This window comes from Podarcis liolepis (genome assembly GCF_965112155.1).
Source record: "Podarcis liolepis genome assembly, chromosome: 10".
Lineage (NCBI taxonomy): Eukaryota > Metazoa > Chordata > Lepidosauria > Squamata > Lacertidae > Podarcis > Podarcis liolepis.
In genome coordinates this window covers 6,888,394-6,913,898 of record NC_139562.1, presented here as the reverse complement: position 1 = coordinate 6,913,898, position 25,505 = coordinate 6,888,394, and the positions used below count along the sequence as shown (strand labels likewise).

Below are 25,505 nucleotides of genomic sequence, written 5' to 3'. Positions count from 1 at the left end.
TTGTTGTTCTGTTGAGAGCCACCCAGAGTGGCTGGGGAAACCTAGCCAGGAGGGCAGGGTATAATTAATATGTTGTTGTTGTTATTATCATCATCATACGTTGTGGGTAGAAAATTGGAGTTGTAATCCAAACTAGGCTGGATTGAGAAACTAGGCTTGAGAATGCTTGCCGTAGAGACTTACTGGGTGTCCTTAATCAGAAAGAGGCATGACTGAAAAAAACCACCTTTGAAAATTCTGGTGAGAACTGACCAGATCTTTGCCCTCTGGACTAATCTTTGTGAATAAGGTCTTGTTTGTTTTTGTTTGTTTATTAAATTTGTGTACTGCCCTCCCTCCGGAGATCTCAGGGCAGTTCATAGCATAAAAATAAAAAATAAAGAAACAAAATGCGTAAGAGAAACAAAAACAAAACAAACCCGTAATGCCCCTTTAAATGTGTCGTGTAATTTATATACCTGCAAGGCGTATATATTGCTTGCTCAGGAGGTCTGTTTGTTGCACTGTGAATTCATTCTTCAGCCCGTGTCCTTTTGTTTTGAAGCATCCATACCTACGGTGACCCATTTCCGGGTCGTAGAAGAAGGACTGTTCAGCCTGAAAGTAGCTTGGACTCCTCCTTTGGGAAAACTGGAAGGCTACAAGGTCTACTTGCCAAGTAAGTCAGTGGAGTCCCTGCTAGATTTGTGTGTTTGTCTGTGAGAAAATGCATTCAGGGAAAAGGAATACAGTGGTACCTTGGTTTTCGAATGTAATCCGTTCCGGAAGACGGTTCAACTTCCAAAACATTCAAAAACCGAGGCGCAAAGGGTGGTCTGCCAATTCAAAACAGTGGTACCTCTAGTTGCGAACAGGATCTGTTCCGGAGGCCCGTTCGCAACATGAAAAGAATGCAACCCCAGCAGCATGTCTGCGCATGCGCATTATGTCATTTTGTGCTTCTGCGCATGTGCTAGCGGCGAAACCCAGAAATAGCCCTTTCAGACAGGAAAAGCAGGCCACACCCCTTTTCCCCAATACAGCAAAGGTTCACTGAGAAATGCAGGGTAGTATATTTCCAAAATCAGGACCTAAAAACTCTTCAAATAGGAGATGTGGATGTTCCTGTGGGATCCACTGAGTCTGCTATTTGTGATTCTTGTGGTATCGCAACCTTTGAAAAGTCAAGGGGAAGGCTTGTTAATATGTCTGGTCAAAACCTTTGCAAATTAACCTTTGGATTTCGTATAAAAATGTGCAGCGATGTTGTGGGTGGGAGAATTTTACAGCTGCACCAGGGAATGCGATAGATAAAATCATCCTTTATTTATCATGCCTATTTCCAGAATAAAACTCTAAGCAGTGTGAAGAGGGTTTGTAGGTACCGTAGATAGGGATCAGATAGGCACCCCCTGCAGAAAGTAGCCAGACCTAATCATCCTGCTTATCTTCACCAAAGTGGGGCATTGGTGGGAGGTTGTCTCCTCTGAAGGAGCCATTACAAAGCTTGGGGTCCATTCTGGATCCTTTGCTGGTGCTTGAGGCTCAAGTGGCCCCAGTGACATGGAGAGCCTTCCCTCAGCTCTGGCTGGCTTCCTTTCCCCCAGCCCTAGCATGCAATGAAGACAAATATTTCCATGTGTATTTTGTCCTCCAGCCTGGTACCGGTGAGATAAAAGGTGGGATAACACTCTTAATTATAATTCAATCTGTTATTTCCCATTTCATAATATTAAATTTTCCCCATGTGAAGTGTTGTTTCCTGTTCTGTGTCTGTTGTTTAGTCGTTTAGTTGTGTCCAACTCTTTGTGACCCCCTGGACCAGAGCACACCAGGCACTTCTGTCTTCCACTGCCTCCCGCAGTTTGGTCAAACTCATATTGGTCTCTTTGAGAACACTGTCCAACCATCTCGTCCTCCATCGTCCCCTTCTCCTTGTGCCCTCCATCTTTCCCAACATCAGGGTCTTTTCCAGGGAGTCTTCTCTTCTCATGAGGTGGCCAAAGTCTTGGAGCCTCAGCTTCAGGATCTGTCCTTCCAGTGAGCACTCAGGGCTGATTTCCTTCAGAATGGAGAGGTTTGATCTTCTTGCAGTCCATGGGACTCTCAAGAGTCTCCTCCAGCACCAGAATTCAAAAGCATCCATTCTTCGGCTATCAGCCTTCTTTATGGTCCAGCTCTCACTTCCATATAGAAGTTCTGTGTCTAAGTTAATTCATTAACAGTACCAGGAAGTTTTTTTAAAAAGAGTGCCCCTGAGCATGTACAGAGTATTTACCTGTTGCAGTTGCCTGGGACACATTTGAGACAGGAAGGATGATGCCGAGCTGGAAAGCACGCCCCAAATGATCAAGGAGTTGAAGCAACTCTCCAGTGAGGGAGGTTTGGCACATTTCCCTTTTGTTTCCTTACTAAACCTTAAGATACCTTGTTCCCTTCAGCCTCCGCTTCCCGGATTTTCAGATGCCTGGGTCCCTTAGCTCCTTCTGGATTCCCAAACATTAAGCAGCCATTCCTTTCCTTTCTGCTGCCTTCTCCCCCAAAATTTCGTCCCAGCTCCTGAGTGGACTTGACTCAATTTGCTTTCGTTTCTACCTCCTGCACAGCAAACAGGCCTGGGTCGACCTCGGAAAAGATTCTGGCCAGAGATGTCTCCTCACATGTCCTTGACAACTTGCAGGAGGACACAAACTATACGGTCAGCATTTATGCCGTCTACCCAGAAGGGCCGAGCCAGGCGGTGTCAACGACTGGCAGAACTTGTAAGTCCTTCCAAATGTTTCTTTGTTGTTTTTCAGATCCATTTTGGGAACAGGACCCCCATGTAGGGGGCTAGCCATTTCTAGGTCCGTTTGCCCGGAACTGGCATCCTTGTGCAACATCGTTAGGCCCTTGCCAGGGGCCTGGCATCCTTAGCTCAGCAGGTAGAGCATCGGTTTTGCATGTGGAAGGTGCCAGGTTCAAGTCCTGGCATTTCCAGGTGGAGCTAGAGGAAACTCCTGCCTGGAATCCTGTGTAGCTGCTGCCAGTCCGTGAAGACATACTGGGGGGCCCTGGCTGGGTCTAAGGCAGCTTCCTGCAGAGGGTGGATTTTATTTGCATGTTTCACGTATATCCCACTTTTCCTCCAATGATCTCAAGGTAGAGTACATGATTCTCCCCTCTTCTACCTTTAATTGACACAACAACCCTGTGAGGCGGGTTAGGCTGAGATTTTTCCAAGGCCCACCCAGCATAGCCGTCAACTTACAGATTTGAAAATAAGGGACCAGAAGCCTTGAAAATAAGGGACCAGCAGCCAAAATAAGGGACCTGCAGCCTCACCTGTTCCAGGCACTCCAGTCTTCCTGTCCTCCTGCCGTCTGGTCAAACTCATGCTGGTAGCTTCGAGAACACTGTCCAACCAACTTTGTAACCAGAGGTTCAACTGAATAGAATCTGAATCACATGCACCACAAGGCCTATGCAGCCTCAACTTAAGATGGCTCCGGCCTGGTTTTGCACTGCAAAGTTTACAGCAGCATGTGCAACAAAATGGTGTCCAACATTCAAAAAACCCCTCAGCTTGCATTAACTAGCCACACACAAGGTATGCAAGCTCCACCCCCAGTCATTCTTGTACTTCTTATTGGGTGAGCAACACAGCCAAGCAACACAGTTGGAGCCTCCCTCCTCCCTGGCTGGCAGGGAGGGAGAGAGAGGAGCTGCTTTCTTTGAAATTTAAGGGACATCATTTAAGGGACATTTAAGGGACATCCATCAATAAGGGACAGCAGCGGGACATGGGCCTGGAATAAGGGACTGTCCCTTCAAATAAGGGACACTTGACAGCTATGCCACCCAGTGAGCTTCACGGCCGAGTGGGGATTTGAACCCTGATCCCTCCCAGGCCCTAGTCTGGCCTTCTGATCACTACACCACACTGGCTCTCTGGGAGCTACGTGGCATTTATATTCCCTGTAACTTTCCAGGCTGAGGATTTAGCAGAAAGTTAAAATAACGGCTCCGCTTGGCCACATCTGTTTCTGCAGCAGATGACATTAGGGGATGGTGTACTAGGGTTTTGGCATCCAGTTCTTAACCAGTAATAAAACTAATACAGTGGTACCTCGGGTTAAGTACTTAATTTATTCCGGAGGTCCATTCTTAACCTGAAACTGTTCTTAACCTGAAGCACCACTTTAGCTAATGGAGCCTCCTGCTGCCGCTGCACCGCTGGAGCACGATTTCTGTTCTCATCCTGAAGCAAAGTTCTTAACCCGAGGTACTATTTCTGGGTTAGTGGAGTCTGTAACCTGAAGCGTATGTAACCTGAAGCGTATGTAACCCGAGGCACCGCTGTACCAGTACTAATACTAATACAGTGGACGCTTGGGTTGCGAACGTGATCCGTGTGGGATGCACGTTCGCAACCAGCAGTGTTCGCAACCCGCAGCGGCGCGTCTGCGCACGCGCAGGTTGCGATTCAGCACTTCTACGCATGCGCGGCTACCGAAACCCAGAAGTAACCCGTTCCGCTACTTCCGGGTTTTGGTGTTCCATGTCAGGGAACTGCCATCAGAGCCAAGAGTGGAGGCGAGGCTCCCCAATGATGCGGGAGAAGGGACCAGCAGAGGGAGAGAGAACACTTCCTCTGGGGAAGGAAATCAGCGTGACACCTGGGAGAAAGGGGAGCAGGGAAAGACTTCAGAGAGAGGGCTCCAGGACTCTTCCACAGAGACCAGCGGGGAGAGTCCAGGACCTCCGCTGCCCACACCCACTCTGCGCAGGAGACTTCCGCACAGGGAGTCTAGGCGGAGACTTGGTGTCAAGGAGTTTTTATGTTGGAGGAAATTCAGGAAACGCCCACTGATGGATTCTGCCAGTGACTGACACAGCCACGGAGAAAGGGCTGTCCAGCCAGGGAAAGTTTTAGCCAGGGAACGTTGCCTAGAGCAGCAGCTACATCTACGCACAAGCAACCCCAATCCCCTTTACATTCCACAACCCGAAAAAATGCAACCTGAAGCGTCTGTACCCTGAGGTATGACTGTATTAATAATAATTTATACCCCGCCCATCTGGCAGGGTTTCCCCAAGCCACTTTGGGCGGCTTCCAGCAGAATGTTAAAAACACGATAAAACATCAAACATTAAAAACTTCCCCAAACAGGGCTGCTTTCAGATGTCTTCTAAAAGTCGGATAGTTGTTTATTTCCTTGACATCTGATGGGAGGGCGTTCCACAGAGCGGATGCCACCACCGAGAAGGCCCTCTGCCTGGTTCCCTGTAACCTCATTACTTGCAGGGAGGGAACCGCCAGAAGGCTGTCGGAGCTGGACCTCAGCGTCCGGGCAGAACGATGGGGGTGGAGACGCTCCTTCAGGTATACTGGACTGAGGCCATTTAGGGCTTTCAAGGTCAGCACCAACACTTTGAATTGTGCTTGGAAATGTACTGTGAATGTTTGTTTCCTGCAGTAAAGCTGGTGCCCGTGGGGAACTTTGTGCTCCAGAATGCAACAACCAATACTATCCAGGCCAGATGGATGCAAGTCAGAGGTGCCTCAGGATACAGGCTGACGTGGGAGTCTTCAGGTAGAGAGCATCCTTACTTTAGTTTTTTGCAGCGAAGTGACCAAGCATTCACTGAAGAACGTAGCTTTTCAATAATAGTCAAATCTGGGAGCCAGAAAACCTGTGACATTGATTATGGTGTTATAGAGGGGTGTTGTTGTTTTTTTTGGGGGGGTAGTCCTTCTAAACCAGTGCTTCTCAACCTGTGGGTCCCCAGATGTTGTTGGACTACAACTCCCATCATTCCTAGCCAGCATGAACAGTGGTCAGGGATGATGGGAGTTGTAGTCCAATAACATCTGAGGACCCACAGGTTCAGAATCGCTGTCCCTAGAATGGTAGGATTTTGATTAATTGGGATATGGACGAAAGTACAAGCTGCAGAGCTGTGCCAGGCAAGGAATTCCTAAGCTGGCTTCCACAAACCAGCCTGGCTGGCCTTTCGGAAGAGCAAATCTGTTAACGTGACAAAAGGGGTTGATGGGGCCATCCGAGACGAACCCTTTGGACTGGGGAGACAGATGTTGCCAAGGTGATCGGGGTGTGTGTGTGTGTTTGAGGTGACAGGAAAAGAGAGGCTTTTTTGAGCAAGGGGAGCTGGGAAGAAGGAGGAAGAGGAAAGACTGGGATCCATCTTGGGAAGGTTGGCTGGGAAAGATGCCTTGGACTCCATGGCTAGGGGGCAAGCCCCTCTCAAAATGACTCCTTTCCGGGTTTGAAATGTTCACGTTCCAAGTTGTTCGAGAACTAAGCTGTTCAAAAACTGAGGTACCACTGTATTTATTTTTCCCAATTTGAACTGTATTTATTCCCCCCCCCCCCGGTGGTGATTTTCTTGAGTCAATATGAGAGTACCCCTAAACATTTTAATTTGGGAGGGGAAGCACTGAGATATATAAAATTATATATCAATGGAAAGATAATTTAATGAAGAATGTAATGCGATAACTTTTATGAAGGATTATTTATTACAACAGCAGTCATAAAGAAGAAACGTGAAACACACAGGGGAAAAAAATGAGATATGCAGGTTAAATTGCTGTGTTGGCACTTTGCGACAAATAAGTGGGTTTTGGGTTGCAGTTTGGGCACTCTGAAAGGTTTGCCATCACTGTCCTATACAAAATTGCAGTTACAAAGCTGCCCCTCTGATGCCAATCAGGGCTGCCGGCTGGGTGGCAACGGCAAAGGACTAAATCCTGCATATGCCTGGGTCATGATCCAAATCAGACACACACACACTCTGCACATTGTTGCTCCACCCACTTTTCCTCTGTCCCCGCCCACCCCGGCATGTAGTCCCAAATGTGATGCAGATCTGAATTCAGAAACGGCAATATTCAACAGCTAGGAGGAGGTGCATTTTAGACTCCCAAAGCACTCTGCAAGTGACCGTAGAGTGGCCATTCTGGAGCAAAAGCACTGAAGAAACAGTGTGCAGGATGAAACCACAGCACATCTGGGGTTCAGTGTGGATCGAAGTGAGGCAGGATTTTTCGGAACATGCCTGGGGGGTACACGCAGCCCCCAGAATGAGACAGACCTCTCCGGGCGTCTTCCTGATGAAGCGCAGCCCAGGATGTTCACAAATCAGTCCTGGCACGAACTTGCGACACATATCAAAAGACATGTGCACACTCACTCAGCAGAGTATAGCAGCAACGATCGTGGGGCATGAGTGTAGCATTCTAAGTGATTTATTAAGCAATATATACAGGACAAAGCAACCATGGCGTCCTCTCACTTCTCCTTCGAGAGAGAGAAAGTAAAGAAAAGTAGAAAAATACAGTACAGCGGAAGAGAGATAAGACTCGTTCTCGCACTTTCCAAGCCTAGAAAGTATGTGTGTTTTATGTGTGTTAACTGGTTAACCGACACCAACAGGTCTTGTGTCCTCGAGAACTGTTTTGTGAATCACCAGGGTTAGTTTGTTGTTGTTGTTGTTTAGTTGTCTAGTCGTGTCCGACTCTTCGTGACCCCCTGGACCAGAGCACGCCAGGCACTCCTGTCTTCCACTGCCTCTCGCAGTTTGGTCAAACTCATGCTGGTAGCTTCGAGAACACTGCCCAACCATCTCGTCCTCTGTCGCCTTCTCCTTGTGCCCTCCATCTTTCCCAGCATCAGGGTCTTTTCCAGGGAGTCTTCTCTTTTCATGAGGTGGCCAAAGTTTTGGAGCCTCAGCTTCAGGATCTGTCCTTCCAGTGAGCACCCAGGGCTGATTTCCTTCAGAATGGATCGGTTTGATCTTCTTGCAGTCCATGGGACTCTCAAGAGTCTCCTCCAGCACCAGAATTCAAAAGCATCAATTATTCGGCGATCAGCCTTCTTTATGGTCCAGCTCTCACTTCCATACATCACTACTGGGAAAACCATAGCCTGAACTATACAGACCTTAGTTAAAGCTATGGTTTTCCCAGTAGTGAGGTATCACTGTCTGCAATTTTCTGCATTTCGTTTCCGCCTGATCCCCCTGTTTACAATTCCCTGTGCGCATGCCCCAAAACATTGTGTATGTATATACTTGCAACTCAGAATCTAACACTCGGTGCATCTGATGCAGCAGACTGTAGCCTGTGAAAGCCCGAGAACATAATAAATTTGTTTTCTGGAGGCTTTGAGTTTGTTATGTGTGAGAGCACCTGGAGTCTCAAGTGGCGCGGCCTCTGGAGAGCTGCATAAACCTGCTTTCTCCCCTTTTTTCTCTGAATGCACAGATAGCTCTCAACTAGGCTTGTTACTATGGAGATTCGGAAACCTACGAATGAGCAAGCTTAGGTCATTGTCAATTGGAGCAAGAGGGCAGCTATCTTCCAATTCATGTGCGCGATTTGTTTAACCTCCACGCCCCCAGAGACGCCAGGTGTATTCTGGTTCGAAGAAGAAGTTTCTCAGTGGAAAAGAGTTTTTTTTTAAAATTAAAAAAAAAAAAACAGGCTAGGAGGTGAGGATTGAAAAGGAAAAGAAATAAAGGAAGCTCTTTGAACAGGAAGGAAAAGCCAAACGGCTCATTTGCTCAGATCAGTAAAATGAGTAAATATTGCCACCTAGTGCTGGAACAAAATGCAGCCAACTTTGTTATTTCATGGCGGAAAATAATATACAGAGGGATGTGCTGTATTCCTGCTATATTAGCAGACTATAACACTAATAATAATAATATAATTTATTATTTATACCCCGCCCATCTGGCTGGGACTCCCCAGACACTCTGGGCAGCTTCCAACCAAATATTAAAAACAATACAGCACCAGACGTTAAAAACTTCCCTAAATAGTTGTCTTTTAAAAGTAAAATAGTTGTTTATTTCCTTGACATCTGCTGGGAGGGCGTTCCACAGGGCGGGTGCCACCACCGAGAAGGCCCTCTGCCTGGTTTGCTGTAGCCTCACTTCTCGCAATGAGGGAACCGCCAGAAGGCCCTCGGCGCTGGACCTCAGTGTCCGGGCAGAACGATGGGGGTGGAGACGCTCCTTCAGGGATACTGGACCAAGGCCATTTAGGGCTTTCAAGGTGAGCACCAACCCTTTGAATTGTGCTCCGAAACGTACTGGGAGCCAATGTAGGTCTTTCAGGACCGGTGTTATGTGGACTCGGTGGCCGCTCCCAGTCACCATTCCAGCTGCCAGATTCTGGATTAGTTGTAGTTTCCGGGCCACCTTCAAAGGTAGCCCCATGTAGAGAGCATTGCAGTAGTCCAAGCGAGAGATAACTAGAGCATGCACCACTCATGCACTTATCTTTTAAAAGAAATTAATTAGAAGCCACAGGGAGGGGGAAATCATTCACCCTCTTGGGTTATTTTATTTATTTTATATCAGTGATTTTCAACCTTTTCAAACTCAAGACCCACTTCTAACAAAGACCCGCAATCCAGGACCCATTTCTTAACCTTTTGCCATATTTTTGAATGATTATAGTCCTCCTGTATGTTTTCTTTTATGTGGTTTGTAACAATTAAGTAAAACTGAATGACTGTGTCATGAAATGATGTATGCCTAAAAAGTGTGTCACCAACATGAAAAAGTTTGGAAAGCTCTGCATCAAACATTAAAAACCTCCTGATACAGTTTATAGTCCTACAGACAATGATTTTTTTTCTTTTCTTTTCTCAAGGTTGGCAAAAAGTTTGTAGGTATGCTTAGGGTGGCAGGAGAGGATATATTGTTTATTAATATCCTTCCTAACTTGCGCTAGCAAGTTTCTTTATGTAGCAGAGTTACATTTCCCTTTCTAACTGCACAGCAGATAGCTGGTTGCAGGCTCGTGTGAGCCTCTCACTATTATACAATTCAGTCTCAGATTGAATTGTACGTTCCTGATAAGTTCCCCTTAATCCCTCTTAAAAGAATAAAGACATGACAATCTTATTTAAAGTCAATAAACGAAGTTTACTCACATCAGTTCACAGTTGGATTCCTGAAGGCAGACTTAGTTACAAATATGTACCTGTGGATCTATCCCATATGGGGGAATAATCCCAGTGCTTCTGCCAGCTGAGAGCTAGCAGAGCAGTCCTAGCTAAAAGCTGGTCAAATGAAGAAGGAAGTAAAAAAGAGAGTGTGCTGTATGACTTGTCCTTTTGTTACCTGGACAGGTAAGGTCACGCCCAACTCTAATCACATGCAAGGAAGGATGCTCCAGCCAGGAGGAACAGGAAGTTTTGACTGGCTGGACCAACATCCCTTTGCATGTCCACTCTAGGAAAACAAGGAATGTTGTATTTGACTGCTCCCAGTGGATTACATCCCACAAAGTTGCACAGTCCAATCTCTCTGGTGCCTTGCAAAGAGAAATACTGAATCTTTCTCACATGTTTGCAGAAGGCAGCGTCCAGAACGTGAACTTGGGTGACACTTACAGCTACTACAGGATTCAAGGTCTGCAGCCAGGCAATGAATACATCGTCACAGTGAATCCGGTCTTTGGCGCCATTGAGGGACCGATAGTCACTGCGAAGGCAACAACCTGTAAGTCTCACCACTGTGGAGGAGAATTCATGTAATCCTGCAAGAAATGTTGGCCCCCATAGCGATGGCACTAGCAACTTCGAGATCGGATTACTGCAATGCACTCAATGTGGGGCTTCCCTTGAGCTGCACTTAGTGCAGAATGCTGCAGCATAATTGCTGATGGGAGCAGCCAGGAACTCCTTTGACTCTGGGTCCCATCTCGCATGCCAACTTTGACGGGTGGGTGGGACAACTAAATAATAATAATAATAATAATAAATATAATTTATACCCCTCCCATCTTGCCGTGTTTCCCAGCCACTCTGGGTGGTTTAAAGGTAAAGGTAAAGGGACCCCTGACCATTAGGTCCAGTCGTGGCCGACTCTGGGGTTGCGGCACTCATCTCGCTTTATTGGCCAAGGGAGCCGGCATACAGCTTCCGGGTCATGTGGCCAGCATGACTAAGTTCTGGTGAATCAGAGCAGCACACAGAAACGCCGTTTACCTTCCCGCCAGAGTGGTACCTACTTATCTACTTGCGCTGGTGTGCTTTCAAACTGCTAGGTTGGCAGGAGCAGGGACCGAGCAACGGGAGCTCACCCCGTCACGGGGATTCAAACCACCGACTTTCTGATCGGCAAGTCCAGGCTTTGTGGTTTAACCCACAGCACCACCTGCATCCCACTGGGTGGCTTATAACATACATAAACACACAACAAAGCATTATATATATATATATATATATATATATATATATCCATATATATAAGATCCTATACGAGCAACAAACAAGCCAATAAATCAACAGAAACCAATAACAATAATAACAATAATAAACAGTTTGCAGTTATACCCATATTAAAATAATTGCCAACCCCAACTAAACATTTATCCAACAAATCAACCCCACAAAAACACAACAGAGGAACCCAAATTAGAACTGTTTAAACATTTTACAGCAAGTTTCCCAAGAGTTGTTCCAGCAATGTCCCGCCGACAAAATGACATCATTTTGACAGCACATGAGTGAAAGGTGGCTTCTTCTGCCCAGCTGTAAGAATCCCTTCCATATGATTTACAGGCCGACAGCCGGCTGGTTGTTCGGCACCTGGGAACCAGAGTTCAAGGGCCTATGCTTGGCGCTTGCCAACAACTGGCACCCTATGCTTGGCACTTCCTCCCCAACAACCAATGGGGAGAGGAGGAAGAAGAAGCCTTCATTATGCAAGCATTCCCTGCATGAGGGATAAGCCTCTCTTGCAAGCAATGGCTGCAAGAAAAAATGAGGCTGGTTGCTTTGGCTGTGCAGGCCTGTTACCGGGGGAGAGGAGAAGGAGATGGGTGCTTTCCTAGTGGGTGCTTTCCTAGTGCCCACATTCCTTTGTGAGCATTCAAAATAATAGACCCAGTTTTGGAGAAGCAGCGGGATGTTCCTGCATCCTCCCCCCAGAATGAGCATCCCCTCGACCCAACATGTTGGAACTGCATCCTGACCTTTCCACTTTCTCTTGCCTCTTCAACGTTCATCGCAGTGTCATCCAGCGCCGTGCAGATTTTGAAAGCAACCGAGGTCACCATCAGTTCTGTGCTGGTTTCCTGGAACGCGGTGCCTGGGGCAACTGGGTACCGGGTGACGTGGGGCCCAACACCAGGTAAGAGAACCGTCACAGCAAAGTGTTCTGATCTGTGGGTCACTGTATGTGGGGCTGCCCTTGGCGCTGGTCTGGAGGATATGGCTGGTGAAGAATGCAGTGGTTAGACTCAGGGCCAGATTTCGGTTTGATGAGCTGCTGAAGGTAATGGGGCCCTTTATATGTCTAGCTATCCTTTGTCAACAACAAATTGTTGCTGTTTTGTGTGTGGAATATACAGTGGTACCTCGGGTTAAGAACTTAATTTGTTCTGGAGGTCTGTTCTTAACCTGAAACTGTTCTTAACCTGAAGCACCACTTTAGCTAATGGGGCCTCCTGCTGCTGCCACACCGCCAGAGCACGGTTTCTGTTCTCATCCTGAAGCAAAGTTCTTAACCCGAGGTAAAATTTCTGAGTTAGCGGAGCCTGTAACCCGAAGCCTCTGTAACCTGAGGTACCACTGTATGCTATATGGGAATTTATGGATCCGCTAGGTATCTAAAGCCATTTGCACATAACAAAATATGTATTTTATCAAAGTAATTGTTGAACTGAAATACAGCCATACCTCGGGTTACAGACGCTTCAGGTTGCGTTTTTTCACGTTACGGACCCACTGAAACCCGGAAGTGCTAAATTGTGCTTTGCGCATGCACAGAACCGCCAAATTGCAACCCGCATGTGCATTCGCAACCCGAGCGTCCACTGTACAGTTAAGAAGTATATTAATAGTGAAATACAATTATGAAGAAGTATATTAGTAGTGAAATAATTATTAAGCTCTAACTTAAAATGAATTTTTATTCATAACGAACTTAATAATGCAAACACATTGGCATTTGGCAATAACAAAAGTTTTTCCAGCAACACAATTTACGAAGACTCATAATCTAGTCTCTAGAAACTTGCTATAACATGAAATAATAAAAGGTGTAAATATATGATGCAAACTACTAATAATTATAAACAACAGAATGTAGGCACCCTATATATAGAAAGGAGCAAACCAGGGATATTTTAGGGAGCAGGCTAGCAGGCGGGGCCCATGACTTATATCATAGGAGCCTACACAACACAAAACACTGTTGCTGTATGTAGGTTTTATTTTATTTGTTTTTTATCTTATATTTTGGAAATGTACATCCAAGTTTTTTCCCCTTTATATTTTTGGGGGGGCCCAAGAGAGTGGGGCCCTGAGCTATAGCTTGTTTAGCTTATACATAAATGTGGCACTGGTTAGGCTGCTGATAGGGGCCGGTGGCTGGCAGCATGTGGTAAAGGTAAAGGGACCCCTGACCATTAGGTCCAGTCGCGGACGACTGGGGTTGCGGTGCTCATCTCGCTTTACTGGCCGAGGGAGCCGGCGTACAGCTTCCAGGTCGTGTGGCCAGCATGACTAAGCCGCTTCTGGCGAACCAGAGCAGCGAGGGCTGGTGGCATGGAAATAACTTTTATAAATAAATGGAAACTACATAAAACACACACACTGAGGATTCTGCTCTCTGTCTTTTACCTGTTTCTGTGCATTCCAAGAGTTCTTCGGAAGAGACCGACCCCGGCAGCTTGCTCTGAACAGTTCCAATACAGCTTACCGCCTGCAAAATTTGGCTGATAATACGGAATATGTGATTTCGCTGTATGTCCTTTTCGGTTCGGTAGAGGGTCCGGGGATCACCATTACTGCAAGGACCTGTGAGTACATTTGCATCGCAGGCAAAAAAATAACTGGACCTCCTTTCCACCATGCATAATACAGTGGTGCCTCGCAAGACGAAATTAATTCGTTCTGCGAGTTTTTTCGTCTTGTGAATTTTTCATCTTGCGAAGCACGGTTTTAACGGTATTAACGGTTTCAAGAAAAAGGAAACAAACTTGCAAGACGTTTTCGTCTTGCGAAGCAAGCCCATAGGGAAATTCGTCTTGCGAAGCAACTCAAAAAACGAAAAACTCTTTCGTCTTGTGAGTTTTTCGTCTTGTGAGGCATTCGTCTTGCGAGGTACCACTGTAATAATAGTAATAATATTTATACCCCGCCCATCTGGCTTGGTTTCCCCAGCAACTCTGGCGGCATCCAACATAATATTAAAATACCATAGTCCGTAAAACGTTAAAAGCTTCCCTAAAAAGGGCTGCCTTCAGATGTCTTCTAAAAGTCTGGTAGTTGGAAGTAGACTTTCCAAGGCTTTAGTTTAGACCTTTTTGCTTCCTACTATTTACAAGAAAAGGAGGCAGACTTCCTGTTTTAAACCTCCCCCATTCGTTGCCAAAATCAACTTTTTTAAAGGTCCAATACTTCACTTTACTCACGGGTGATTACTTTTAGATCCAATTGTCAACAGGAAAAAGTCAGCGCTCTCCGGCAACGGCTGTGCGGCTTCACTCCGTGGAAGTAGCAGTCACTTCAAAGCACCACGCCGCTCACCCCACTTCGCTCCGGACTCCCGAAAATGGGTTTCCCCGCGAGTAGGGGGGGCGCTGATGGTGCCCGCCGAATCCCACGTTCACAGGCTTCACCCGCCTGTGATTTTTGAAGGGTCCCCGCCTTCGCCGCGGCAGCAAGACCCGATTCCCACAGAGCAGATTCCTCTGGTTCAGAGGAAATCCGCCATTGCCGATGGCACAGACCCGGAAGACCTAATAGGTATCTAAAGCCATTTGCACATGTTGCCATACAATCAGTCCATGCAGAATGTAGGCACCCTATATATAGAAAGGAGCAAACCAGTCATATTTTAGGGAGCAGGCTAGCAGGTGGGGCCCATGACTTATATCATATGAGCTTAAAGGTAAAGGGACCCCTGACCGTTAGGTCCAGGCGCAGACGACTCTGGGGTTGCTGCGCTCATCTCGCTTTACTGGCTGAGGGAGCCGGCGTTCAGCTTCCGGGTCATGTGGCCAGCATGACTAAGCCGCTTCTGGCGAACCAGAGCAGCGCACCAAAATGCCGTTTACCTTCCCGCTGGAGCGGTACCTATTTATCTACTTGCACTTTGACGTGCTTTCGAACTGCTAGGTTGGCAGGAGCAGGGACCAAGCAACGGGAGCTCACCCCGTCGCGGGGATTTGAACTGTCGACCTTCTGATCAGCAAGCCCTAGGCTCTGTGGTTTAACCCACAGTGCCACTTACCGTATTTTTCGCTCTATAAGACGCACCAGACCACAAGACGCACCTAGTTTTTGGAGGACGAAAACAAGAAAAAAAATATTCTGAATCTCAGAAGCCAGAATAGCAAGAGGGATCGCTGCGCAGTGAAATCAGCAATCCCTCTTGCTGTTCTGGCTTCTGGGATAGCTGTGCAGCCTGCATTCGCTCCATAAGACGCACACACATTTCCCCTTACTTTTTAGGAGGGGAAAAGTGAATCTTATAGAGCAAAAAATACAGTATATCATTGGAACCTACACAACACAAAACACTTGCTGTGTGTAGGTTTTATTTTATTTGTTTTTTATCTTATATTTTGGAAATGTACATCCAGGTTTTTTCCCCTTTATATTTTTTGGGGGGCCCCAAGAGATTGGGGCCCTAAGCTGTAGCTTGTTTAGCTTATACGTAAATTCGGCACTGGACCTTATTACCATGCCCCTTTTCTTGGCAGCTCCTCTGGGTTATGTGACTCATTTCAAGGCAACCTCTTCCGCGAGCACCTCCATCTCTCTGTCCTGGAGCGCTGTCCCTGCAGCCAACAAATATAAGATTGTCTGGAAACCATCTGGAACCAAGCTAGGTATGTTGACGTCTGTCCCTGGCATTTGTCCACCTAAGATACTCTCTGTAACAAGAAGCCTAATGGTGTTCGTGCAAAGTGTGACCTTATGAGATAACCTTTTTCAGTCTGAGGGCCACATTCCTTTCTGGGTGACCTTCCAGGGGCCACATGACAGCAGGGGGTGGGGCCAAAGGCTAAAGTGGGCAGGTCAACAAATGTAAAATTTATCTTTGTTCAGTAGCCTAGTTTCTGTACCACCACCCTGTTAGGTTTCTGTTTGTGCCACTGGACAGTGCTTGGAGTCACAAGACTCTGTTTACATTCCAGAGATTCCAGACTGTTGGAAGTCTCATGGGAGACGGATGTTGATATTACTGGTTTCCTGTTTCTTTGTACCAGTTGCCCCTCTGCTTTCACAGAGAGAGGATGTATATTTCTATTCTGTCTGTGTAGTTAGAAATAAAACTCTTAGCAATATAGCTCATATTTCTCGACCTTCGCTGCTGCTTGTATACTCTGCGTAATTAGGGAATGTGCCTGGAGCCTCATCAAAGGTTCAGGTTGTTAATCACCGTCGGAGGACTCGACCGGAGGAGTAGCTCGGTTGAATGCAAGTTCTGACACACCCACCCCTCTAGGTCCTCCATGCAGACAAGCAAGAGACTTTATCAGAGTTTAAGCACACATTCTGAAAGACTAGTACAGTCGTCCCTGGGATCCCAAATGCCTTGCAAGTCAAATGTTTTGGCACCCAAATGCCACAAACCTGGAAGTGAGTGTTCTGGTTTGCGAATGTTCATTGGAACCTGAATGTCCGACGCAGCATCCGATTGGCTGCAGGAGCTTCCTGCAGCCAATCAGAAGCCGTACCTTGGTTTCCAAATGTTTTGGAAGTTGAGCAGACTTCCGGAACGGATTCCATTCGACTTCCGATGTACAACTGTGTTGATGAATTGGAAGTAGTAATATACAATCCCCTTTAATCGATTGATGACATATTAACTCTTGCAACATATGAACTTATAGACATAGACTTTGTTTGGACAAATATACTGACATTTGGAATTAGTTTCTACAGAAGATATGTTGTTATTAATAGTCATAAATATATTAGGACAATATTATTATTCCTATGCATGGAAATGTAACAGATACTAGTATCTCTTTGACATCTGGTGGGAGGGAGTTCCACAGGGCAGGCGCCACTACCAAGAAGGCCCTCTGCCTGGTTCCCTGTAACTTGGCTTCTCGCAGTGAGGGAACCGCCAGAAGGCCCTCGGCGCTGGACCTCAGTGTCCGGGTAGAACGATGGGGGTGGAGACGCTCCTTCAGATATATTGGACCGGGGCCGTTTAGGGCTTTAAAGGTCAGCACCAACACTTTGAATTGTGCTTGCAAACATACTGGGAGCTAATGTAGGTCTTTCAGGACTGGTGTTATGTGGTCTCAGCGGCCGCTCCCAGTCACCAGTCTAGCCGCCGCTTTTTGGATTAGCTGTAGTTTCTGGGTCACCTTCAAAGGTAGCCCCACATAGAGAGCATTGCAGTAGTCCAAGTGGGAGATAACCAGAGCATGCACCACTCTGGCGAGTCAGTCTGCGGGCAGATAGGGTCTCACATGTAGTTAGAGCCTCAGATTGTAAGCTCTGGGAAAGGGCCATGGATACTGATGAATTATAACAACAGCAACCAGCTGTTTTGCAAGGTGGAAAGCAAACTTGGCCGTTGGTATTTCTGTTTCAGAGAAAGACACTGCTCAGAGCCATCTCCTAGACAGCGGAGTTCTTGCTTACCGTTTGGAAAATTTGCTGCCTGATACCCAGTACACCATTGGGATTTGTGCTGTGTTTGGAGCCTCCGATGGAAGAGTCGTGACCCTTACTCAAGGCACCGGTAACTGCAGGGTTCGCAAGGGAACATTGCTGAGCTGGGGCAGTGAATTATTTTGCCGTGGCTAAGGTAGTAAACATTAAGTCATGGGCATTCTTGGCTAGCTGCCACACAGCAAATTGTGCAAGAGCCGAGCTTACTATAAATCGCCTTGTGTCTCTCTATAGCAGGGTTTCGTAAACATGGGTCTCCAGCTGTTTTGGGACTACAATTCCCATCATCCCTGACCACTGGTCCTGCTAGCTAGGGGCGATGATTATGCATTCTTAATCAATCTTCTGAGAAAAATACAAAATCTTATGCAAAGCCACAGAGACTTGCGAACTACCCAACCTAAGATGAACTTTTAATGTCTTATTTCAATGGATTTTTCAAGTGCTTAACTCAGTCTTTTCTTTTCTTTATCTTTTTAGGTAAGTTCATGAAGGTACCAACAAAGGGTAAGTTCATGCTGTTCACAATACTGAGAGATGCTAGTGAAGTTGTAGGTGGATGTTCGTGAAGTTGTAGACTGCAAATCAGTCTCTTAAGCTTAAGCCAAGAAATAGTAAAGGTAAGGGAAAAGGGACCTCTGACCATTAGGTCCAGTTGTGACCGACTCTGGGGTTGCGGCGCTCATCTCGCTTAATTAGCCAAAGGAACTGGCATACAGCTTCTGGGTCATGTGGCCAGCATGATTAAGCCACTTCTGGCGAACCAGAGCAGCGCACGGAAACACCATTTACCTTCCCGCTGGAGCGGTACCTATTTATCTACTTGCACTTTGATGTGCTTTCGAACTGCTAGGTTGGCAGGAGCTGGGACCGAGCAATGGGAGCTCACCCTGTTGTGGGGATTTGAACCGCCGACCTTCTGATCAGCAAGCCCTAGGCTCGGTGGTTTAACCCACAGCGCCACCCGCCTCCCCAAGAAATAGTACACTCTCTATGAAATTGAATATCAATATACATATCAAGGCTTTAAGATTAGACCACTGAAGAAGCCCGGAAAATGGGAGTGTGCTATCTGCAAGCCCCAGTAAAAGAGCACCATCAGGGGCAAACAGCGGCCTCTTGATTACTTGGACCACCAGGGCGAAACAGGTGCAAAATGCCAGCACCCTGTCTACAACTAGGTTGTGTGCTGGTCCTGAGGGTTAACCGTGCAGCGAGGTCTGAGTCCAGTCCGAGGTCGAGGGTGCGGTATGGAGGCTGTTTGTCAAAGCTGAAGCGGGGTCCAAGGCAGGGAGTCAGGTGAGGTCAGGAACTCTGGCAGAGGAGCAGGACAGGGTGCAGGCAGGAACAGGCTACCAACAATGTTGCTCCCGCAACCTGAGACTGGGGCTGACTGGCTTTTATCTGCCCCGAGGCATAGGGCGGCCCCGGTCCACAGGTGACTCACCTCTCCTGGCCTGGAGGCGAGCACTCCTCCTGCAGGAATGTAGTTCCCTCCGCCTCTCTGCCCTGAGCCTCTGCAGCTCAGGAGAGGCTGGAGGGTTACCGGACCCAGTGGCAACCTCAGCTTCCCCTGACGGGGCTGAGAGTGGAGCACCTGCAGGCAATGGGTCCTCCATCACCTCAGGGGCCAGAGCAGATTCAGCTGATGCCTGCACCTGAGGACCCAGCACAGGTGAGTACCCTTCAGGCTCAGGCCCCAGCCCCGGCTCAGCTGGTTCTGGAGGCGGGGAATCCTGTGCAGGCTGGGATTCCTCAGGTTCAGCCTCCGAATCCCAGGCCATCACAGGTTGGGTAGTTGACAAGTCTCTGTGGCTTTGCATGAGGTTTTGTATTTTTCTCAGAAGATTGATAAAGAATGTATAATCATTTTGGTAATTATCGTGTGCATATTAGTCGCCAACGTGTTGCATGAGTCGTATTACTTCTATCAGTGGTGCAGGTTACATTTTTCTAGCTAGGGGTGATGGGTAAGTCACTGCCTCCCAGCCTTTCAACCCTTTGGCTGGAGATGACAGAGACTGTACATAAGAGCATATGAAGAGGCCTGCTGGATGAGGCCAATGGCCCGTATAGTCCAGTAACCTGTTCTCACAGTGGCCAAAAAGATGGCCGTGGGAAACCCACAAGCAAGAACTGGATGTGGGGCCTTCTGGTTGCAAAGCAGGTGCCTCACGACTGAACTATGGGTGGACCTAAACTAAAGGGCATAGAATCATAGAAATTGTAAAGTTGGAAGGGACCCTGAGGGTTATCTAGTCCAACCCCTGCAATGCAGGGCTCTCAGGTAAAGCATCCCCGACAGATGGCCGTCCAACCTCTGCTTAGAAACCTCCAAGGAAGGAGAGCCCACAATCTCACAAGGGAGACTGTTCCACTGTTGAGCAGCTCTTGCTGTCAGAACGTTTTCCTGTACTTCTAGTTGGAATGTCCTTTCTTGTAAAACTTGAAGCCATTGGTTTGAGTTGTACCCTCCAGAGCAGGAGAAAAACAAGCTTGTTCTTTGAGATATTTGAAGATGGCATGAAAGAGGCTTGTTTGTATGTTGGACAGTTTCTTTCCAAGGACATCGTTCTCTGAACCTCAAGGCAGTGAACTGTCAAGAGTTCAGCCTACACTCGAGTAGGACCCTGGCAGAGACACATGCCTGACTGGCATGTTTTCTCCCTCCTGGTTGATTGTTCGGGAGCTTCATAAGCTTTCTTCAGCCCAAACATCACAGCGACACCGGCACACTTGGGGATCCGCAGAGTTTGTGCAACTTGCGTAACAGACCTCAGCAACTCAGCATTTTGGCTAATCTACTTTATTTACATATACACATATACGGAGCACTGCAACATGGCTCCCTCTCTCTCTAGCATCAGACAGCAAAGAGAGAAAGAACAAAGGACAATAGTCCCACTTCAGGAGCACAGTAACACAAACATCCTGTCCCCGTTACTTCCCACTCTGTGGAGTTGAAACACATACTGTCATGTGAAAGACAACAATCCCATGACTGCAATCACGGAGCAGGGATTCTAACACGCACACCCATCTCTCTGGGACTTGTGGAGTTTCAGTTCCTCTTCATGGGATCAGGACCAGAGGGGGAAGCAAGCAGAAAGAGCCCCCTCTCACTTTTTACTCAGTAAAAAGGTAAAAGGACCCCTGACCATTAGGTCCAGCCATGGCCGACTCTGGGGTTGCGGCGTTCACCTCGCTTTATTGGCCAAGGGAGCTGGCGTGCAGCTTCCGGGTCATGTGGCCAGCATGACTAAGCCACTTTTGGCGAACCAGAGCAGCCCACAGAAATGCTGTTTACCTTCCCGCCGGAGTGGTACCTATTTATCTACTTGCACTTTTACATGTTTTCGAACTGCTAGGTTGGCAGGAGCAGGGACCAAGCAATGGGAGCTCACCCCGTTGCGGGGATTCGAACCGCTGACCTTCTGATCGGTTTAACCCACAGCGCCACCTAGTGGAGCATTCCAAAATATGATCCCTTCCTTGCGCCCAGAAGTAGTTCATTCCAGAATGCTACTGCTGACATTTCCTTTTCGCATTGTTTGTCTGCAGCAGGGTCTCGTGGGAACCTCTCCGTTCCCCTTCCAATGGTTCCATCTGCAAAACCTATTACAACTAGATTCCTGCCATTGAGTTCAAGACAATCCACTCCTCCAGCAGCCACCTCTCTCAGGCCAAGAACAACCTCTGCACACGCAGCCAGGATGCCTAAGGCAACAGCACCACCAGCTACCACCCCTGGCCCAGGTGAGCTTGAGACTCTCAACTGCTTCTTAATTTATGTTTACAATGAATGTACGGCCCATCTTCAAGTCCACCCTAGGAGGCTTATGAAGATAATAAAATAAACGAACTTGAGAATCGGTCAGAACTCACAGCAGTGAGTGGTTGTAAAATAAATACCTGGAAGCATTTCATGAAGGACTGTGGATTTGAGCTCTAGGAAGGCCGTTCATAATGATGGGGCCACCACAAAAAGTGTCCTGCTATTTTCCTAAAGGGTGTGTCCAGGCATCCATAGTGATCCCAGTGTGAAAGGGCCTGGCCATGCTTTGATCAGGTGTATAAGCTTTGGCCACTGAGAAACTCATTGTTTCTGTTCACAGTAGAAACTTATGTGCATAGCTCAGATTGGCTAGGAACCATGAGGTTACTAACCCATTTCCCCAATCGTCTCCAGAGCATGGTTACTACATTTTAAAAAATGGGGCAGGGAGGGGGGCATAGGGACATGGTCTGTGACTGACAGAGACCACTGTCTTCCTTTCTCACTCCCAGTCTGCAGCAAATCCAAAGCAGACATTGCCTTTCTGGTGGATGAATCGTCGAGCATCGGCCAAAGTAACTTTGCCAAAATAAAGGACTTCCTCTTCCGCATCGTCTCTTATTTCCCCAGAATTGGGCCTGAAGGTACACAGGTAAAAGCTTCTGTGATGCAGATGTTTGCACAAGTCACTAATAATAATAATAATAATAATAATAATAATAATAATAATAATAATAACAACATTTATTTATACCCCGCCCTCCCCGGCCAGAGCCGGGCTCAGGGCGGCTAACACCAATAAAATCACAGTAAAAACATAATAGGGGAAAGGGAAAAAAGGGGGAAAATTAAAATACAGGTTAAAATGCAATTTAAAATGCAGCCTCATTTTTAAATGGCTGATAAATCAAGACCATAAGGGGAAGGAAACATAAGGGTCAGACTGAGTCCAAACCAAAGGCTAGGCTGAGCAGCTCTGTCTTGCAGGCCCTGCGGAAAGATGTCAAGTCCCACAGGGCCCTGGTCTCTTGTGACAGAGCGTTCCATGAAGTTGGGGCCAGTACTGAAAAGGCCCTGCCCCTAGTTGAAACCAATCTAACCTCCTTGAGGCTCGGGACCTCCAAAGTGTTGTTATTTGTGGACCTACATACAACAAGCCTGCTGAATCAGGCCAGTGACCCATCAGTCCACCATCCTGCGGCTGACCACATGCCCGTGTGGAAATCTGCAATCTCTGCATGAGCACAGCAGCACCCTGCCCTCCTGAAGTTCAGAATTGATGTGATATGATGCCTCTGGCCATTTACACGGCGGGGGCTCCCTATCATCAGAGGCGAAGCAACCTGCTCCAGTACCCGGAGTGGTTTGGTGCACGTCCCGGGAGGTGCACGGCGCGTGGTGCGCACCTTGGGGGTGCTGCCAATCGGGGGTTGGCATTTTGTCAACCCCCCCCCCCGGAATGGTACCCGGAGCGAGCCGCACCCCCCAGAACGCCCCTGCCCATCGTCTCCTTTTTCTGCGACTAGGGATGGGAAGATCTGTGGGTTCTACGGGTTGGTTGGGTTGGAAGGGGCTGACTGTCAGGAGTTCAGCCTACACTCGAGTAGGACCCTGGCAGAGACACATTCCCGACGGGCATGTTCTTGTTGGGGAAAAAGCAGCAATGCAAAAGCCAGCTGCAGGTGGCTGGAATGCAAAACAGGATGTTGATGTGTGGAACTGTACTGTTGGGAAAAAGGGGGAGTCTATTCTCTGTACTGAGCACCGGATGTTAGCTCAGAGTGTCATCTGACCTGTGCTGGAAGTACAGGGGCGGAGCTGTGACTCTTCTGCTGGAGTCTGGAGGGTGCAGTCACGTTTCTATGTACTGCTGAATGACAGGAATAAAAGACATGTAAATAGGACTCCTGTCTGTCTCACTTCCCCTCCCTGGGGGGGAATGCAGGGAGAGAAGGAGAAGAGGGTGTGTTCTTCTCACGTCTGACGAAGAGAATCGCCGATTTACGACCTTGCCTGCCGGGAGACGCAGACGGAAAGGTCAACAAGTATCTCACTCGGTTTGCCCGGGGGAGGCCAGTTACCTCTGACTGCGAGCTGAGATACTGACAGTTCTCTCCCTCCTGGTGGATCGTTCGGGAACTTCATAAGCTTTCTTCAGCCCAAACATCACAGCGACCAATGCCAACCGACGCCAGCAAACTTAGGGATTCTCAGAGTTTGCGCAGTTGCGTAACAGACCTTAGCAACTCAGCATTTTGGCTAATCTACTTTATTTACATATAAACACACACGGAGCACTGCAACATGGCTCCCTCTCTCTCTAGCATCAGACAGCAAAGAGAGAAAGAGCAAAGGACAATAGTCCCACTTCACGGAACACAGTAACACAAACATCCTGTCTCCGTCACTTCCCACTCTGTGGAGTCAAAACACACACCGTCATGTGATAGGCAAAAATCCCATGACTGCAATCATGGAGCAGGAATTCTAACACTGACACCTCCCTCTGTTGAGCCCAAGAGATCTCCGCTGGCCTCCATCTGTGAAGTCACACAAGCATCACTCTTTCCGCACGGAGGTCCCGCCGAAAATACAGGGTGCAGAAGGACTATAAGTGGGCTTCCTGGTAGTGGCAGCCCATGCAAAGCTCTGGAATGTGGGTGTTCCGGGTGAAGGCAGGAAATGGCTCTATTTAGCCCCCTTCACCTGGACTCAGTCGCTCCACCAGCTGCAGGCTACCATAGGCCCAAGCAGGCTTTCGCCTGCCCCTCTTCCCAGTTGCCATGAGGAATGGGGCTGTGGGATGAGGGACAAAACATGTTGGAAATGTAAGGGTGTAGATGGAGGGTGTAGATGGTGGTTGGAGGATGGATGGTGGCTAATGGATTGAGGTTGAATCCTGACAAGACAGATGTACTGTTTTGGGGGGACAGGAGGCGGGCAGGTGTGGAGGACTCCCTGGTCCTGAACGGGGTAATTGTGCCCCTGATGGACCAGGTGCACAGCCTGGGAGTCATTCTGGACTCAGAGCTGTCCATGGAGGTGCAGGGCAGCTGTCTACTAGCTCCGTCTGGTACGCAGGATGAGACCCTCCCTGCCTGTGGACTGTCTTGCCAGAGTGGTGCATGCTCTGGTTATCTCCCACTTGGACTACTGCAATGTGCTCTCCGTGGGGCTACCTTTGAAGGTGACCCGGAAACTACAACTAATCCAGAATGCGGCAGCTAGACTGGTGACTGGGGGCGGCCGCCGAGACCACATAACACCGGTCTTGAAAGACCTGCATTGGCTCCCAGTACGTTTCAGAGCACAATTCAAAGTGTTGGTGTTGACCTTTAAAGCCCTAAACGGCCTCGGTCCAGTATACCTGAAGGAGCGTCTCCACCCCCATCGTTCTGCCCCGACGCTGAGGTCCAGCTCCGAGGGCCTTCTGGCGGTTCCCTCATTGCAAGAAGCAAAGCTACAGGGAACCAGGCAGAGGGCCTTCTCGGTAGTGGCACCCACCCTGTGGAACACCCTCCCATCGGATGTCAAAGATATAAACAACTACCTGACATTCAGAAGACATTTCAAGGTAGCCCTGTTCAGGGAAGTTTTTAATGTGTGACATCTTAGTGTATTTTGGGTCTTTGTGGAAGCTGCCCAGAGTGGCTGGGGAAACCCAGCCAGATGGGTGGGGTACAAATAATAATAAATTATTATTATTATTATTATTATTATTATTAATTAGTGGTGGACTTATGATAAAGTAAAAACATTTTGGGAATCGATCTACAATGAACTAAAGAAGATGCTTAGATATTCATTTCCCAAAAAAACAGAAGCTTTTTTTGCTAGGCTTGATGGGAAATGAGATTATGAAGATAGATCAAAGACTATCCATGTACGCCACAGTTGCAGCGAGGATTTTGTTGGCCTAAAAATGGAAATTACAAGAAATTTGGGAGTTGGATAAACTGACTTGCAGGATCCGAGACCAGGACGAAATTCCAGAGAGACTGGAGTAAATTTATTGTATATTTAAATGATAACTGTAAACAATTTGAAGACACTAGCAGGACGGAAGTAAATCCTACAATGTA

The 25,505-nt window shown here is 47.7% G+C and overlaps 1 protein-coding gene across 1 annotated transcript in view; it reads left to right on the top strand.

Moving 5' to 3' along the window:
* The window catches only part of LOC310686780 (uncharacterized protein), a 224,207-nt gene that overhangs the window by 32,084 nt on the left and 166,618 nt on the right, over positions 1-25,505 (top strand). Inside the window, exons 9-18 of the mRNA XM_083460827.1 lie at positions 545-658; positions 2,586-2,741; positions 5,439-5,555; positions 10,354-10,500; positions 12,016-12,135; positions 13,649-13,807; positions 15,716-15,844; positions 17,569-17,718; positions 21,210-21,404; positions 21,936-22,075. Of these exons, the coding sequence (XP_083316953.1) occupies positions 545-658; positions 2,586-2,741; positions 5,439-5,555; positions 10,354-10,500; positions 12,016-12,135; positions 13,649-13,807; positions 15,716-15,844; positions 17,569-17,718; positions 21,210-21,404; positions 21,936-22,075 (1,427 nt within the window). The remainder of the gene's footprint in view (positions 1-544; positions 659-2,585; positions 2,742-5,438; positions 5,556-10,353; positions 10,501-12,015; positions 12,136-13,648; positions 13,808-15,715; positions 15,845-17,568; positions 17,719-21,209; positions 21,405-21,935; positions 22,076-25,505) is intronic.